This window comes from Pungitius pungitius, chromosome 3, assembly GCF_949316345.1.
Source record: "Pungitius pungitius chromosome 3, fPunPun2.1, whole genome shotgun sequence".
Classification (NCBI taxonomy): domain Eukaryota; kingdom Metazoa; phylum Chordata; class Actinopteri; order Perciformes; family Gasterosteidae; genus Pungitius; species Pungitius pungitius.
In genome coordinates, this window is record NC_084902.1 from 13285424 (window position 1) to 13304397 (window position 18974).

The 18974-nt window shown below is 39.5% G+C and overlaps 2 protein-coding genes across 2 annotated transcripts; both read left to right on the plus strand.

Annotated features, from left to right (window-relative positions):
* Positions 1-1894: 1894 nt before the first annotated feature.
* On the plus strand, positions 1895-2830 carry LOC119225701 (olfactory receptor 52B2-like). Its single transcript, XM_037483740.2, has one exon. It carries the CDS (start codon positions 1895-1897, stop codon positions 2828-2830), a length of 936 nt encoding a protein of 311 aa, XP_037339637.2.
* A 3230-nt stretch (positions 2831-6060) lies between these two features.
* LOC119216810 (olfactory receptor 52B2-like) lies at positions 6061-6996 on the plus strand. Its single transcript, XM_037469955.2, has one exon. The coding sequence runs from the start codon at positions 6061-6063 to the stop codon at positions 6994-6996; it is 936 nt and encodes a 311-aa protein (XP_037325852.2).
* The last annotated feature ends 11978 nt before the right edge of the window (positions 6997-18974 follow it).

Sequence of the window (18974 nt, forward strand, 5' to 3'; positions counted from 1 at the left end):
TAAAATTATATCATGGCATCATATCACCAAACCTGTATGGGTAATTGGGAAACAAATGTTTGATCGTTCTGGGTTGTTTCCTCGATTAAGAGTTTTGGGATGAACGTAGAAACAATCTCAACAAAACCATAGTTAAAAATGTTACTTACTTCTTCGAGATCATTTTTAGAAGCAAGTAAAAAGGCCATTACTAGATAACGACTTCAGTAAGAAAACTGCTTCATAGCATTTTGTGTCATTCATGTGCTGGAACATACAGATGACATATTTTATATGACTCCAAAAAAGAAATAGAACACATTTCTGTCCTCCAATGAGGCAGCGCTTTTAGAACTATTATAATTAATCAGAAACAATATTTTATTATAAACTATAATTCTTCTTTACTGATCTTCCCATGACCTCATTTTTGTTAGTTTTATGATTTTTGTTTGAGTTTTGTCTTATTGCGTACATATGAGGGGCCGTTTAGTACTTAACTACTGAGACACTTTCACGCACACTACTGAGACACTCTCACAGACACTACGGAGACACTCTGACGCACACTACTGAGACACTCTCACCCACACTACTGAGACACTCAACACTCTCACGCACACTACTGAGACACTCAACACTCTCACGCACACTACTGAGACACTCTCACGCACACTACTGAGACACTCAACACTCTCACGCACACTACTGAGACACTCTCACGCACACTACTGAGACACTCTCACCCACACTACTGAGACACTCAACACTCTCACGCACACTACTGAGACACTCAACACTCTCACGCACACTACTGAGACACTCTCACGCACACTACTGAGACACTCTCACGCACAGTACTGAGACACTCTCACATACACTACTGAGACACTCTCACACACACTACTGAGACACTCAACACTCTCACGCACACTACTGAGACACTCTCACGCACACTACTGAGACACTCAACACTCTCACGCACACTACTGAGACACTGTCGCACACACTACTGAGACACTCAACACTCTCACGCACACTACTGAGACACTCTCACCCACACTACTGAGACACTCAACACTCTCACGCACACTACTGAGACACTGTCGCACACACTACTGAGACACTCAACACTCTCACGCACACTACTGAGACACTCTCACACACACTATTAAGTGTCCTTCCATCACAATGCTATGAAGCGTATGACCACTATTGTAAGAGAAAGAATATGTTTTAAAACCTTGCCTGCAACAGGTCTTTTCGTCCCCCATAAAGGGCCACACTGAAACCAAGGTCAGTGTTGTTGTTTGACTATATGGATGATGCCTTCAGCAATTTTAAAATAACAAAAAACAGAAATTTTATTTATCAGAAAAAAATAGTTTTACTGATAAATAAAAGTACATTTCAATTTCAATCACAATCATATTACCTGGTTTCGCATTGATGTATGAGTAATAGTAGGGAAACCAATGAATGCCATATTCTTCAAAAGCCTGCTGTGAGCCAGTGCTAAAGTCATTGTCATGACAATCCCAAGATAAACTTCATGGTAAACCAGGAGACCCCAGAGAGCAGCCTGGCGTTCAGCAGAAATCACTCATATAAAGCTGCTAATACCGCTGAACATCTTACCAGTTGGTCATAGTTGCCAGTAAGTAGGAATGATCCACTATGTCTCTGTGCTGCTTACTGTATATCCTCTGTGTATTTTAAAGTTATTGGAGTTAAAGCTGGAAAACTGATTATATACGTTAACATATATAATGTATGAAGAATGTTTTTTCACAACATTATCTCGGTATATATGCGTTATGTGGTATTGTCTCCCATATGCTTAAGTTGATGTTGTGTACGAAATGGCTATGCAAAGCTTTAATTTTTTCATTTCCTAGGAAGGAAGAGCATCAGGATGGAAAACCGGTACAACATATCATCTGTTTTGGTGCTAAATCGCTTTAACCTCTCCTCTGAAACTGTCTTTCCTGCCTTCATTTTTGCAACGCTGAGCTACATGATCATACTTTTCTGCAACCTTATTCTAATCCTCACAATTGTACTGAACAAATCTTTGCATCAACCCATGTACCTGATTCTGCTGAACCTTCCCATCAACGATCTTATAGGCTCCTCAGCATTCTTCCTACAGTCCATCAACGAAATACTGACAAACAGAAAGACAATGCAATACTCAGCTTGTTTTGCCCAAGCTTTCTTTATCCACATCTATGCAGCAGCTACAGTTTTCATTCTATCCGCTATGGCATATGATAGATACATTGCCATATGTTGCCCTTTGAAATATATCACTGTAATGACTTGTTCTAACATTATGAGAATAATCACAATTGTGTGGATGAGTTGTTTACTTCTAATAACCGTGCTTTTTGTTCTGCTTTCGCGTTTACCCCGCTGTCGATCTGAATTAACACATCCTTACTGTGATAATCCAACTTTGCTGACTCTGGTCTGTGCCAACACAGCCATCAATAATATTTATGGGCTATTCATAGTTGCTCTTTCACAAGTGATAAGTAATGGGATGATGTTGTACACGTATCTCCAGATCCTTGTTGCGTGCTTCAGATCCAAAAGATCCGACACAAAAACCAAAGCTCTGCAAACGTGCGCAACACATCTGACAGTTTTTCTACTGTTGGAGTGTCTGGGTCTTTTCACCATCATTTCGTACCGAATTAAGAACGTATCACCACATTTAAGGTGGTTCATGGGGGTATCCACTTTAGTTGTGCCGCCAACATTGAATCCAATCATTTATGGACTGAAAACAAAAGAAATTAAAGTAAAAGTAGTGCACTTTTTTAGAAATAAAATATTTTCGTCTTGAGCACGCAGATGGCTAAAACGTCTTCATGTTCCGACACTGACTCTTTTTAACCGTCCTGCTATCTTACAACTAAATGATTAGTGATAAGTCCCTTCAAAGATCCCTGTACATTTAGCTTTATGTTCATGTAAAGTTGAAGTTATATTTGACTAATTATTGGACAGCGTGATGCTAAATAATTCCGAGTCATCAGTGCCTTAGTAGTATTTTACTGCTATCATGAAAAGTAATTCAGCAGCAGTAAACAACCAGCAAAGCAATCCCTGTGTTTGTCGGTTATGTAATGTTGTTGTCAAAAACAGCTCAACTACATACCTTGATCTGTCTATCTATAGATGCCAAAAAAAGCCAAATTATTTAAATTAATCCAATATGTTAAAAGGTAAAACCATGACAGCATCTCATCAAAGTTTGCTTTGACCATGTAGTTATATGTTGATACTCCATGTTGTATTTTTATATAATAACAAAATGTTGGAGCCTTGGTGGATTTGCTGGATTTTTGTGCAGACATAACCTATTGGAATAAGAATTGAAAAATGTGGTTAACTTAGAAGAGCTACACAAACAGTACTATTTGTTTAATAAAAACAACAACTATTGTTGCAGTAAGTGTCTTCAGGACCATGAGGTGCCACAATGAATCTTACACAGACTCATAATGTGAAAACAATACCAGTGTTGCTCCCAAGGCAAGTAATCAAGGATGTGACCTAAAGACCAGAGTTCTCAGATTGTCATTATATAGAGGAGTTTCTTATCCTCCCTTTGAATACACAGTCACACTGGACCCATTACTAGAGTATGATGTGCATTCACACTGCATAACAGCAGAGGGCGCCCCCATTTAAAACATTAGAATCTGCTCTTGGTGCATGGAGCTGTTATAGTTTTTGTAATGTGCTGTCCCCTTGTGTTGTTTGAGGTTAGAGCAGAGGAGAAGCCTGCCTTGAACAATATAAGGCTTGCATAAATAAATATATTTCTACAGAGAATATTAAAGCTAGCAACAAAAATCGATTTATTTTCTGTTCAAAAAAGTATATTTGATAAGTGGTTTCAGATAAACGTGAAACCTTATATAATTGAATATTTGCCATTTTACATCAGGAATCAGGATCAGGAATCAGGATCCTGAAACCTTATATAATTGAATATTTGCCATTTTACATTGTGTCCCATTGGTGGTTAATCAGAATGAGGCGAAAGAGTGATTTTAATAAAATAGTTCTAGATTTTCAACATCATCCATTATCTAAAGAAAGTGCATAATAACTTTGCATAATATGTGCTTATATTAGCCTGTCTTTGTTTACCTCGATTGTGCTTGTTTGTGCAATGGATGTGTGTCTTCCTGCACATCTCTTTTTGGCACTGTGTGCAGAGAAACCCAAAACCGGAGTTGAATTGGCCAATATGCTTCGGATCATGTCCATTAAACTAAGGCCTGCACTCTGTACAAATACGTCTAAATTACACTTTTGATTAGCCTATAACAGCTTGAGTGTAGCGTTTGGTAATTTAGACAGATAGCCTTAACTAAAGTGTTTAGAACTGTGATTATGTTTACTCCAAATCCATGGTTGCAATTGAACCCTCAATTTACAACCTCATAGTCATGTTCACGCTACCTTTGTGTTTGATTTTATGTTAACGAAACAAATTATTTATGAAATCCCCTTTAAATGAATGCTCCACTAACAACAATAGGCCAAGTATTACTGCACCATGGAGAAGTTACAAATTTCACAAACAAATCACAGGACATTGCAGAACGTCATGCACTTTTTCTGCCCAAATGCATGGAGTGAATAACTTTACTCCAAATGGTGTATATCAAAAAATATTTCAAATTTGACTGTTTTTAATCAGAAACATTTGTCAAGAAAAAAACACTGTTCACCTTCATCCCTACTACTCATCTCTTTCATTTTTTCTTTTGTCCCTACACTCTAAAAAATGTCACCGTAAATGAATAGTAACTTCCTGGGCAGCAGGGACGCCAGGAAATTACCGTTATTTTAAGGTATAATGCCGTAATTTGTTTTTAAAATGTATTAGTGTAAATTGGATTACAGTAAATTACATTCAATTAATGCTAACTTGCTGGCATTATATGATAGTAACTTAATGTTTTATTTATGGAACACTGCTGTAGTGTATAGTATGTTACCTTATAATGGATTGCTATAGGTTACCGTAAACTTCAACCAGTTTTACTGTGAATTAACTGCCTTTTACTGGCAGCCGACGCAAGTAACATTCTGTTTTATTTACAGTTCCCTAACGTAATATACGACAATATGCTGTTGATTGGATTACAGTTTGTCACCATAGGATAACTGTTGTGTTATAATTTTACTGTAAATACCAGAATGTTACCGTTTACTTATAACCCAAAACGTTTGCATTAAATTCCTTGCATATAAAAGAAAGACAAGCAAACTGATTTCGGTCATAGTGGTTGGAGTTAATTAAATGCCTTTAAGACAAAAATGCAAGACATCTGTAACCAAGAACAAAACATAAAATATGCGCATGTTTACAATAATGAATCATAAAATGATTAAGAACACGCAAAACTAACTGCAAGAAACGCTTCGATGTTGAACTGCACTCACAGGTGTTCTGGATTGACTGAGACTATGCATCTGACGTCACGTTCAGGAGGAGTCGGTCACTATTGTCACTCAAATGACTTTTGATAAAAATGAATTTATTTTAAATTTATTTCAATCAGAATCATATTAGCTGGTTTCGCATTGATGTATGAGTAATAGTAGGGTAACCAATGAATGCCATATTCTTCAAAAGCCTGCTGTGAGCCAGTGCTAAAGTAATTGCCATGACAATCTCAAGATAAACTTCATGGTAAACCAGTGGACTCCAGAGAGCAGCCTGGCGTTCAGCAGAAATCACTCATATAAAGCTGCTAATACCGCTGAACATCTTACCAGTTGGTCATAGTTGCCAGTAAGTAGGAATGATCCACTACGTCTCTGTGCTGCTTACTGTATATCCTCTGTGTATTTTAAAGTTATTGGAGTTAAAGCTGGAAAACTGATTATATACGTTAACATATATAATGTATGAAGAATGTTTTTTCACAACATTATCTCGGTATATATGCGTTATGTGGTATTGTCTCCCATATGCTTAAGTTGATGTTGTGTACGAAATAGCTATGCAAAGCTTTCTTTTTTCATTTCCTAGGAAGGAAGAGCATCAAGATGGAAAACCGGTACAACATATCATCTGTTTTGGTGCTAAATCGCTTTAATCTCTCCTCTGAAACTGTCTTTCCTGCCTTCATTTTTGCAACGCTGAGCTACATGATCATACTTTTCTGCAACCTTATTCTAATCCTCACAATTGTACTGAACAAATCTTTGCATCAACCCATGTACCTGATTCTGCTGAACCTTCCCATCAACGATATTATAGGCTCCTCAGCATTCTTCCTACAGACCATCAACGAAATACTGACAAACAGAAAGACAATGCAATACTCAGCTTGTTTTGCCCAAGCTTTCTTTATCCACATCTATGCAGGAGGTACAGTTTTCATTCTATCTGCTATGGCATATGATAGATACATTGCCATATGTTGCCCTTTGAAATATAACACTGTAATGACTTGTTCTAACATTATGAGAATAATCACAATTGTGTGGATGAGTTGTTTACTTCTAATAACCGTGCTTTTTGTTCTGCTTTCGCGTTTACCCCGCTGTCGATCTGAATTAACACATCCTTACTGTGATAATCCATCTTTGCTGGCTCTGGTCTGTGCTAACACAGCCATCAATAATATTTATGGCCTTCTCATAGTTGCTCTTTCACAAGTGATAATTAATGGGATGATGTTGTACACGTATCTCCAGATCCTTGTTGCGTGCTTCAGATCCAAAAGATCCGACACAAAAGCCAAAGCTCTGCAAACGTGCGCAACACATCTGACAGTTTTTCTACTGTTGGAGTGTCTGGGTCTTTTCACCATCATTTCGTACCGAATTAAGAACATATCACCACATTTAAGGTGGTTCATGGGGGTATCCACTTTAGTTGTGCCGCCAACATTGAATCCAATCATTTATGGACTGAAAACAAAAGAAATTAAAGTAAAAGTAGTGCACTTTTTTAGAAATAAAATATTTTCATCTTGAGCACGCAGATGGCTAAAACGTCTTCATGTTCCGACACTGACTCTTTTTATTGTCCTGCTATTATAGAACTAAATAATTAGTGATAAGTCCCTTCAAAGATCCCTGTACATTTAGCTTTATGTTCATGTAAAAGTATTTCAGCAGCAGTAAACAACCAGCAAAGCAATCCCTGTGTTGGTCGGTTATGTAATGTTGTTGTCAAAAAACAGCTCAACTACATACCAATAACTAACAAATGGTATATACTTCATGTAAAGACTATATATATATCTGTCTATATATATATATATATATATATTTGCAAGTCAAATTATTTAAGTTAATCTAATATGTTAAAAGGTAAAACCATGACAGCGTCTCGTCAAAGTTTGTTCTGACCATGTAGTTATATGTTGCTAATCCACGTTTTATTTTTATATGATAACAAAATATATGAGCCTTGGTGGATTTGATAGGTTTCTACGAAATTGGATTAGGAATTAAAAAATGTGGTTGTGGAGGTGCCTCAATGAATCTCACACAGAGTCATAATGTGAAATCAAGTAACCAGTGTTGCTCCCAAGGCAAGTAATCAAGGATGTCAGATTGTCATTATAGTGTCTTATCCTCCCTTTGAATACACAGTCACACTGGACCTATTACTAGAGTACGGTGTGCATTCACAATGCATAACAGCAGAGGGCGCCCCCATTTAAAACATTAGAATCTGCTCTTTGTGCATGGAGCTGTTATAGTTTTTGTAATGTGCTGTCCCCTTGTGTTGTTTGAGGTTAGAGCAGAGGAGAAGCCTGCCTTGAACAATATAAGGCTTGCATAAATAAATATATTTCTACAGAGAATATTAAAGCTAGCAACAAAGATCGATTTATTTTCTGTTCAAAAAAGTATATTTTATAAGTGGTTTCAGATAAACGTGAAACCTTATATAATTGAAAATTTGCCATTTTACATTGTGTTCCATTGGTGGTTAATCAGAATGAGGCGAAAGAATGATTTTAATAAAAATAGTTCTATATTTGCAACATCATCCATTATCTAAAGAAAGTGCATAATAACTTCGCATAATATGTACTTTGCATAATTTGCATAATATGCCTGTCTTTGTCTTTCTTTTTGGCACTGTGAAACCAGAAACTGGAGTTGAATTGGCCAATTCTGATCATGTCCATTTATCTAAATCCTGCACTCTGTACAAATACATCTAAATTACACTTTTGATTAGCCTAGAACAGCTTGAGTGTTTCTTTTGGTGATTTAGACAGATAGCCTTAACTAAAGTGTTTACAACTGGGATAATTTTTATTTCAAATCTATGTTTGCAATTGAACCCTCAATTTACATCCTCATATTTGTTGACTGTCATTTTACATTTTTTAATAATTGAAATGATAATGATCACAGCATTAAACCTTTTCTGCTTGTAAATACATGTATTTTAATATTTATTATTTAATTATAACCGCGCCATAAAAAAAACATTTTTTTAAGTGCTACAGTTTGTTAGTGTTTTCTCAAGGTATAGTCTAAAGAGGTGTGTCTTGAGTTTTTGGTGGAAGATGTAAAGGCTCTCTGCAGTCCTGATGTCATCAGATATTCTACACAGTCAATTTCCAACTTAAAATAATATTCCATTGTCTTCACTGTTGTTGTTTTTTATCAGAATACCATATTCATTAATACAGATTATAACACAGGTAGATGAAATCCAATGTTCTGATTGGTTGAGAGTAGGGTTGGGTATCGGTTGAATTTAAACGATTCTGATTCCGATTCCGATTCCTTGTTTCAATTCCGGTTCCCAGCGATTCTCGATTCCGATTCTTTTAAGAGGCAGGGTCAAAAAAGTTTAAGATATTTTAAATGAGCTAGCTAACCAAAGGTCTTTCTAAAGGAAATAGTCTGACCGTCTCCATCAATGTTAATTCTATGAACTTTTTACTTTTTATTAACTTTACTATGAATTTCTAACAGGGCTGTTTTTAACTACAATATAAATATCAAACTATGAACTTAATATTGCATAAACATTATAAATTATGAATATATTTTAACAGGGGTACACTTTGCTCAAGAGAGCTTTATTTTTGAAACCTCACAAAAACACATTTACACATGAGCGTATGATACTGCTGGTACTTAAACGTTACCTTGCTCCCACTGATGGGCTAACCTGGTGCAGAATAGCAAATAAACTATTAGAAACAACTTATAAAACCCAGTCCAGATCAGCAGCAGGTACATTATAAAATCAGAAACAGTTCTTGTTCAAGAAAATGATCATATCTGCCTTCTCAGGCAGGATGCGTGGGCGTTCTGGACAAATAGTATCTCCTGCTGTGGAGAAAACGCGTTCGCTGGGTTTTAAAAGAAGCTTGAACACATAAATAGGGGAAAGCGAGATTTGACAGCAAAGGATAAGTCTTTTGTTGGTTCCACCACCATGCAGCAGGGTCCTCACTGAGGCTGGGGGTTGGAGCCAGAGGAAGAGGCAGCGGAGGACGGTCGGAGGTGCTTAATCATATTTGACGTGCACCTGCTTATGCATGAAACAATTTTGCTGCAAATGTTGCATTTTGCCGAGTTTTCGAGTCTTCGTTGGTGTTCAGCGGTTTCTTTTTCCGGTCGGCGCCGGCGGACTGAGAGTCAAAACTAGGAACCGAATTTTAAGCTTTTGAACGATACTGGGTAAATCGCAAAGCTAGTCCCGATTCCAATCGATCCTCGATACCCAAGCCTAGTTGAGAGTGAGTCACTGAGGGTGCATTATTCAGCGATAATGTATAGTTGCTGTTCACATTCACCCGAGTGATCCATATCACTGCGCCCTCAATGTACCAGGTTAGATTTTCCGTAACCGTTAGTTGACATTTTATTCAATGCGAGCTTTTTGCAACCGGACAATTATGAGCGATGTTAATGAATGAGATGGTGCGGGATCCAATGCTGTTTATATGCACGTACAGGGACTATTTTTCCTCTATACTGATGACATGTGATACACACTGTTTGGTGGCTACAACTATTTTGTGCGGAAAGGCAGCTATTTATACTTACTATTTATAATTTTTGCTGGTAACCATGTTATAAAAGCAAAAAGGATGCTAGAGACAGTACTTATCTTCAATAATGTAACAGTTCGAGGGTGTTGTTAGGCCCTTTTAAACACACGATTATTTAAAGATGGTGGCGCATGGAGTAGTGTGGTGTGCTGGGAACCACAGGGTTAGTGTTTCAAATCCTGGCTGCTCCATGTGCTATGTCAAAGTGTTCCTGAGCAAGACACCTAACCCTCAATTGCTCCCCAGGCAAAATGTAACGCATGGGTTATAATGCAATGTAAGTCGCTTTGGATAAAAGCGTGAGTTAAATGATATGTCAGGTAAAGACGTAACCAATACTTTGATTTACAAAACTGATTACATTCCTAATTGTAACCTTGCTGCTGTTTTGTGTCTACTATTGAATGATTATTTATTGCATATTGTTTCATGTAAAGATGTTTGTGTGATGCCAGCCAGTTTCTCGGAGGTAAGTATGTCGTCACCCATGAGAGGATTTGTTCTCCCACTGAACTTTGTTACTAACATTGCGTCATGGATACAGACGCTTGTTACCTTCTTTAACATTGCTCATTAGCTTAATGACATTCTCTCTTGACAAAGTGTTGATAGGAAAAATGTGTCACTCTTGGCTCTCAGGAGTGATGTAGCCTCTTTACTTAGCTCTAGTAATGAACCTCAAAGGACTTACCACAGTGTAGTAAACAGAGACTGTTTTGCAACATTTCCAACAGTGACAGACAAGTGAGTTTGGAAAATGGTGAAATGGTTTTCCTCCAAGTTTCACTTAATAAAAAATATTAAGACAGCAAAAACAAACAAAAAAAGGAAGCACTTTGGTAGCCATGGAAAAAACAGTGAACAATCTCATCCAGGTACATGCCACATGCGGAAACTAAGGAGATGTGATCCTAGGTCCAAAATCCACATGCAGCTTTATAATCCAGAGTACACTGCTTTCTCAAAAGTTGGCATACAAGAGAAAAGAGACATTTATCTGCAATATCTTTATAGATATATATATTTTTTAAAGTATTCACTTTAGTAAACAAATGTTTGAATTCTCTAAATGCTGGGCAAAGGAGCTTCAACGCTTCCCTCCTTTAGCATAGGAAGCACTGGCCCATCATCTATGCATGCAAACAAGTCTTCTGTCCCACTATTCCTTGCAACTGAAATATTTAAATATTGACGTATTATTTGGCCTATAAATAACGAGAAACGCAGAACATGTAAGTAACACTATGCATAACTCATTTATTTTGCAGCCTTGTTAATAAAGTGATACTTTGAAGAAGGTTGTTTCATCTGCATGACTCAGCACTGTAACAACAGGTGTCTCCCGTTGCATCATAACTACTTAGCTTAGCTTAGTGGAGTCAGATTCCCTAAAATCTGCACCTGTCTTTTCCTAACTTCTCATAAATCCTCCTAACCATCTTTCCATGTCCTTGTGATGTTTCGCGGAGGTCAAGGGATAGTAGTTAGAATTTTTTGAGAATTCAAATCCTGCTAACCATTCAAACTGACACACATTTAGGCAATTAGAGTCACCAATTATTGTGGGAAGAAAGGAAAACAGTTATTATTTGAATAACTGTGGAACTGGAAGGGGTCGCTAATGTCAATAAATAGAATAAAGCAAAGCCAATAAAGCAATCATCTCCATCTTCTCTCCCAAATGTACAAAAACATTTGAACCAAAAGAGGCACATACATACAGCAGGTGAAATAAGTATTGAACACATCACCATTTTTCTCAGTAAATATATTTTCAAAGGAGCTATTGACATGACATTTTCACCAGATGAGAGTAACAACCCAAGTAATACATACAAAGAAACCAAAACAAAGAAGTTCAGAAATAAAGTTATGTGTAATAATGTGAAATGACAGGGAAAAAGTATTGAACACGCTTACTGATATTTATTCAATACTTTGTACAAAAGCCTTTGTTGGTAATGACAGCTTCAAGAAACCTCCTGTATGGAGAAACTAGACGCATGCATTGCTCTGGTGTGATTTTGGTCCATTCTTTCACACAAACAGTCTTCAAATGTTGAAGGTTCTGTGGGCCTCTTCTATGAATCTTGATCTTCAGTTCTTTCCATAGATTTTCAATGGGATTTAAGTCAGGTGACTGGCTGGGCCATTCTAGCAGCCTTATTTTCTTTCTTTGAAACCAGTTGAGAGTTTCCTTAGCTGTGTGTTTGGGATCATTGTCTTGCTGAAACGTCCACTCTCGTTTCATCTTCATCATCCTGGTATATTGCAGCAGATTTCTGCCGAGAATGTCTATGTAAATTTTCCCATTCATCCTTCCTTCAATTATGTGAAGTGTGCCAGTACCATTTGCTGAAAAGCAGCCCCACACCTTGATGTTCCCACCTCCAAACTTCACCGTTGGTTTGGTGTTTTTAGTGTGATGTGCAGTGCCATTTCTCACCCAAACATGGTGTGTATTATGGCATCCAAACAGTTCAATTTTGCTCTCATCTGACCACACTACATTCTCCCAGTATTTCACTGGCTGTGGAGTGCATTACTGTTTTCTTTGAAACAACAGTATCTGCTAATTGCAGATCTTTTTTAAGCTCTCCACAAGTGGTCCTCGGCTCTTGGACAACTCTTCTGATTATTCTTTTCATTCCTCTGTCAGAAATCTTGCACCTGGTCGAAACTATTTTATGGTGAAATGATTGTCTTTCCACTTCCGTATTATGGCCCCAACAGTGCTCACTGGAACTGCGCCTATAACCAATGCCATCGTTGTGTTTTGCAACAATTAGGTTGCGAAGGTCTTGAGACAGCTCTTTGCTCTTTGACCCATCACGGGATGTGTCTTGTGTGACACCTTGGCAATGAGACCATTTTGTAGGCCATCAGTTGGGACTGAACCAGCTGATATTAATTTGCACTGACAAGGGTCTGGATTGCTTTTTAATAACCGATAGTTTTCAGCTGTTGTCTTGCCTTTGCATATCTTTTTGCACCTCCCTTTCTTCATGTGTTCAATACTTTTTCCGTGTGTCATTTCAAATTATTACACATGACTTCTTTGTTTTGGTTTCTCTGTATGTATGTAATACTTGGGTTGTTACCAACATCTGGTGAAAATTTCATGTCAATAGCTGCTTTGGAAATACTGTATATTTACTGGGAAAAATGGTGACGTGTTCAATACTTATTTCATCCGCTGTATAGTATTAACCCCAGCAATTGAAACCCTAATCATTGTTGGACAGCCACGGGAGACGTACAGTGTATCAACCATATCAAGGTAGCAATTCAGAAGAAACATCGGTTTGTGTAATCTCTTGTCACATATAATGAATAGTGCTGTCAAACAATCAAAATATTAAATCATGATTAATTGTAATTATTCAACTAAAAATTAATCACAATTAATCCCAAGTTTATATCTATTCTTAATGTCCCTTCCTTTATTTTTTTCATTCTTTTTTTTTCATTTTAATGCTCTTATCAACATGGAAAAGTAGATTGGCTTGCTTTATGAAAATGTTTTATTTTCCTGAAAAACAACATGCCAAACTGTGTGGTACAAAATAAAATTAAAATTAAAAGTGCACATTAAAAGTGCACATTTCAGGTAAACATGGACTTAGCCTATAGTGTAGTTAAACCTTAATATGGCTTAATATTTTCTTTTTTTCAAGTTTGCTGTCAACAAAGCAGTCAGGCCTCTTATTTCAGAAGCAATAAACCATAACAGTTAGGTTACCAATAAAAGGTAAGCCTACTAATTATTTGCTTTCAGCCAGCTACTCAAACAGACAAGCCTGTTGACATTGACCCAAATCGCATAGTGGTGACCGCGACTGCATATGGTAGACGTGGGTACTAATAGAACATATTTTTCTTAAAGTATCCTGAGTAAGGAGGTCGGGGGTTCCTTTGAAAATGGTTAGGGCAATTTTTCCTTAGCCCAAATGTAGCCTAACTTTGGGGCATTATTTTGCATACCTTGAATGGTACCAGTAGATCCCTTTTGCCTGATTCATATTTCTGATGATTTATGTTTTATTCTGGCTCTTGGGTACTCATTTTTATTATGTCATGCTTTGTGGACTGGGTTTAAACCCTAAGGTATGCCATTTTGCCCATCGTTAAGTGAGAGGTCCCTACCTAGACTTTCATGCAATCAGATTTGTGTTTTGCAACCAATGGAGTCATCACCCGATTGCCAGCAGACAGACTGCAAGATTCAGGCCCATCCGCATTGGCTTCTCTCATTAAAAATGGGGCTGTAAATAAGTCAATAGCTAACTAAATAATCGCAGCAATGTTGCTGTTCTCAATTTTCTCAATTTCTCAAAAAGGTTTTTTTTGTTTCTAAAGACTACATCTTTCAAGTAATGAGTAATCACTCTAGAAAATGTGTATTTTAGACACTGTTTTTTAACTGTTAACGTTATTTAAACACAAAACTACAAAATTATGATAATCTTGGAGGCAGAATTCCACCGGGTGAAACATTTTGAACTAGCAACTCATCATCCTGTCCTTGTCTACTTTGCTCTCATATCTCTATCATTTGACGTATTTGAAGGGCCAAAAATCTCCCCACATTTAGCCAGGACGTTTTCAAACCACGTTCTTTTAGGGCCACAGTGGTGGTCCTCTGCAGACTGTGTGTTGCGCAGGGTAATGTTAGATGTTGAGATGGCCTAGCAGCTAGCTTCCAATGCAAAAAACTCTCTCCATCTTGAGCTTGCTGTCTTGCCACATGTTTTCAACTGAATACAACAACTTATCAAATATGCTCAGACTTTTTATCCCCCTTTTGATAGAAGCTGGCTGCTTGTTGTTTCACCACACAAAATGATATGGTATCTGCTCAGCTTTACGGTATTGGTTGCTATTTTTGACTCCCTCTTTGGATATAGGCTCACTGTTATCCCCTTCCAGTTTTTGTAAATCTGCGACCCAGTTCAGTAGATATTGAGGGTATGAAAAGGCCAAAAGTGTACGTAGCTCAAAAAATGTAGTTTTTCCTCACATATCAGGGTAAGATAAGGTACTAAATACTAACATGTTAAAGACGGTGACAATTGGGAATTCCATAGCATGTTTTTATTTAATTAATTAAAAAACAACTTATTAACGTCATCTTTCCGGTTTCAGTAATACACATGGATCTGTCCATTGATGTTGTGTTCAACATTTGAAAAATGTACCATTAAAAATAAATCAGGACAGTTAGAAGTTGTAACATGAATGGCTTTCAAGATGAGGGCAATTAGTGCCATGTTATTGTATCAATTACTGCCCTGTCTGTGTTGTGTGTCTTTGTACCTTAGTGAATACTCATCTCAAAACAGTCTTATGCAATGGTCTTTTCCCCAGACATTGTGTCACATCCATCTTCTGTTAAACTACTTACTGTCTCTTACTACCAAGATAACTATTGAATAAGTTATTAACATGTTAACCGACACATGGTTCAAGTTCAATACATTTTAGAGAACTAAAGTATGTATATGATGAAATCCCAGGAAAAAAAGAACCTGCCTGTAAGGCAACAATACATGAGGACTCACTGGTCAAGAACATTTCTGTTCATTGAAACCAGCAGTTCAGAACTATATAGATATAATAGATATAAGGGTTATGAACAATAGAAACATCTAAGAAATAGGAAAGCTTTTTACATGGAATCATACTTTAGGTCCCTTTAGGGACCAGTGTTGCCAACTCAGCAACTTTGTTGCTAGAAAAATATGTGCCTGGCTGCAAAAGTGGATTGTGAGTGACTTCAACAGCAGTGCACACTCCATTATTTGAGTTAAATAGCATATATACCTTATCATTAGCTTGTACCTAAGTGTTGATCGGTTTGGTAATATGTTAACTATCTAAATATCTTATCATATAAAATGTGTTGTGTTCATATTACTTTTACAAATACAGATAACAAACACATCTGTAACGCACCACAGGAGACCAGAGTGAACCCAAGCGCAGAGCGCAGTTTTATTAACGGGGTACAGACGTCAGGCGTGGTAGTGTCCGGTGAACAGGCAGGGTTCGAAAAGCCAGGCAAGCAGGGAACAGGCTAAGGCACCATCAGGGAGCAGGCGAGGTCGAAGCTGGGGGTCAGGCGAGGGGTCGAGAGCCGGGAGCGCAGAGGTAGGCAGAGGTATCGTCGGGGGTCAGGCAGGCGTGAACGAGGTCTGTGTCAAAGGAGAGGTCAATAGCAGGTAGGCAGAAACAGGATATCGATAGAACGCTCAGACTGTGATGACAACATGCACAAGACTTCGCACCGGCCTCTGAGGCTTCGGCAGCTTAAATGCCCAGCCTCTCCTGATTAGAGACGAGCCACAGGTGCGTAGGTGGGAGTGGCCGTGCCGGCTCAGTCAGGCTTTGTGACAACATCAAAGCTAAACAATGTCAAATTATATTTATTGCTAAGATCGACAGTCAATTTGAGTACCGTTATTGTGCAGTCTATGTAATGACGCAGTTTTACATTATTACGTAATGACATCATCATGCAATGACATCACAACGTCATTTAGCAAATCAACCTGCCTCAAGCAACTCTCCTGGAAAATTTGTTGGCAACACTGCCAGTAGCTCTTTAGTGTGACCATGCAAGGATCGTCTCTCGGTTACGTATGTAACCTTCGTTCCCTGAAGGGAACGAGACGCTGCGTAAAGACGCTGTGGGAACGCCCCTGCGTGACCGCGTCAGTTAACTGGGTCCGCAGTTGTTCCTACAGCAGGTGGCACCATCTACCGGCATACGCCCTCCTAGTGGCGGGGCTCTGGAGTAGGAGGTGGTCTCTACGACCTCAGTCCAGAGACCGGACCTTTAAGGGCCACGCTGATAGCTTCCAAAACTCAGGACGAGGGTGAACTATGGACCCCGACGCCTGAGACAGCAGGTCCGACCTGATGGGGATCTCCACCGGGGGGCCTGCGAGGAGCGATATTAGGTCCGCAAACCATACTCGGGCCGGCCAGAACGGGGCTACTAATAGTAGTCTGACGCCGTCCTGACGGACCCTATCCAGAACCCCTGGGAGCAGAGCAACCGGAGGAAAGCGTACAGGCGCAGTGACCCCAAAGGAACTCGACCGCCTCTGGGTGGAGTCTCCAGGCCCTGGGCCTTGGCCCCTGCTTCGACAGGGTGTCTGCCCCTTGGTTCAAGACCACTCATGATCACACCCCAGCCTGTGAGGGAAGCGTCTGTTGTGAGGATGACCCGACGACAGATCGCCCCTAAAACGGGCCCTTGGGCTAGAAACCCAGGGTGCCTCCATATGACCAGGGCCCTCAGGCAGTGTCGAGTGACTTTGATCAGGCAGTGCTGGTTCCCCCTCGGGGAGAACCCCTTGGTCTTGAGCCACCACTGCAACGGTCTCAAGTGTAACAGGCCGCGAGGGATCACATTGGATGCCGCTGCCAGGAGACCTAACAGTCTCTGAAACTGTTTCACAGTGAGTGGCTGGCCTAGCCTAGCCTCTCTAGGTCGTCTTTGACAGAAAGCGATACTCCACTTATTGTTCTGCCGATGAATAGCTAACACACGCAACCCTTTAGAACCATGAATTGAAACGAGTACATCGATTCAACTGCACCTAAAAAGGCAGCTGCAGTGGCAGAACTATGCCCCAGCCTTTATCTTCACAAATAGTAAATGTAACAGTTCCCTCTCGGGGAACTCGAGCTGCGTAAAGACGCTGTGGGAACGCCCCTGCGTGACCGCGTCAGGAAGCACGTGTAAAAACTAGCCAATGGCGAGCTGGTACGTCATAGGCGGGGACGCCGGACCAGGGCGCTATAAAGGGACCCGAAGGGCAGGACCATTCATCTCTGTGCCTTCATCTAGTACGAGTGAAGTTTTTCCACTGAGATAGAAATGGCTGAGCGGTTTGTCCAATGTGTTCCCCATTGCACCCGATTTATTACGGGTAGAGACTCACGCAACCTGTGTGTTGTCAGCTTAGGCATCGAGCACGCCCAGCTAGCCCTTGAGGGGCAGACTGTGAGCATTTGCCGTGGCAAACCCGTGAGAAACGAACGGCTTGAACCGAGGGTCAACCTCTGCGTATTTTTCTTCAGGTACCAGCTCAGTCTGTTTTACCGGTGTGGACACGGTGTTTATGAAACCCACACCAGGAGGATGTTTGCTTTTGTGTGGTCCTTTTTTCCTAAGAGTCGGACAAACAGCGATCAAATGGCCTGGCTCATGGCAATAGAAACACTCACGGCCCTCACCGGCAGCTGGTGAGGTGCTTTTACGCGTCATCTTTGGCGACCGAATTTGGCGCTCAGGTATTATTTGAGGAACACGAGGCGTCGGCATAGCAAAAACACTTGAGTGAGTGAGTTAAAATGAACTCATCAGCCAAAACCGCCGCTTTCGTTACCGATGATTCTCTTTGTTCGTTCAAATAGACCACAATTCGTTCCGGCAAGCACTTTTTAAATTCCTCGAGCAAAATGAGCTCTCTGATTTCCGCCATACTTTTAACATTACAGGCTTGGCACCATTTGTCAAACAAAATGCTCTTGTCACGCACAAACTCAACATATGTCTGGTTAGCAGTTTTCTCACTATTCCTAAATTTTTGGCGATATGCTTCCGGGACCAGTTCCTAGGCCTGTAACACTGTCTTTTTCAGTATTTTATAGTCAAGACTATCCTCAATAGACAGACTGGCACAGACTTCTTGAGCTTTCCCCACTAATTTACACTGGAGGAGGAGGGACCAGAACTCTTTGGGCCAACTCAAGGCAGCAGCTATCTGCTCAAAAGCGCTAAAATATGAATCAACCTCTGACTCCCGAAATGGAGGGACTAAAGCAATGTGCTTACTAATGTCAAAAGCCGGAACAGAAATAGCACTGTGGTTAAGAGGAGACATCGGGGTGGAGACTACAGAGGCT

Excerpts from the sequence above, each read along its gene's own strand:
- LOC119225701 (XM_037483740.2), top strand. The coding sequence starts at position 1,895 with ATGGAAAACCGGTACAACATATCATCTGTTTTGGTGCTAAATCGCTTT.
- LOC119216810 (XM_037469955.2), top strand. The coding sequence starts at position 6,061 with ATGGAAAACCGGTACAACATATCATCTGTTTTGGTGCTAAATCGCTTT.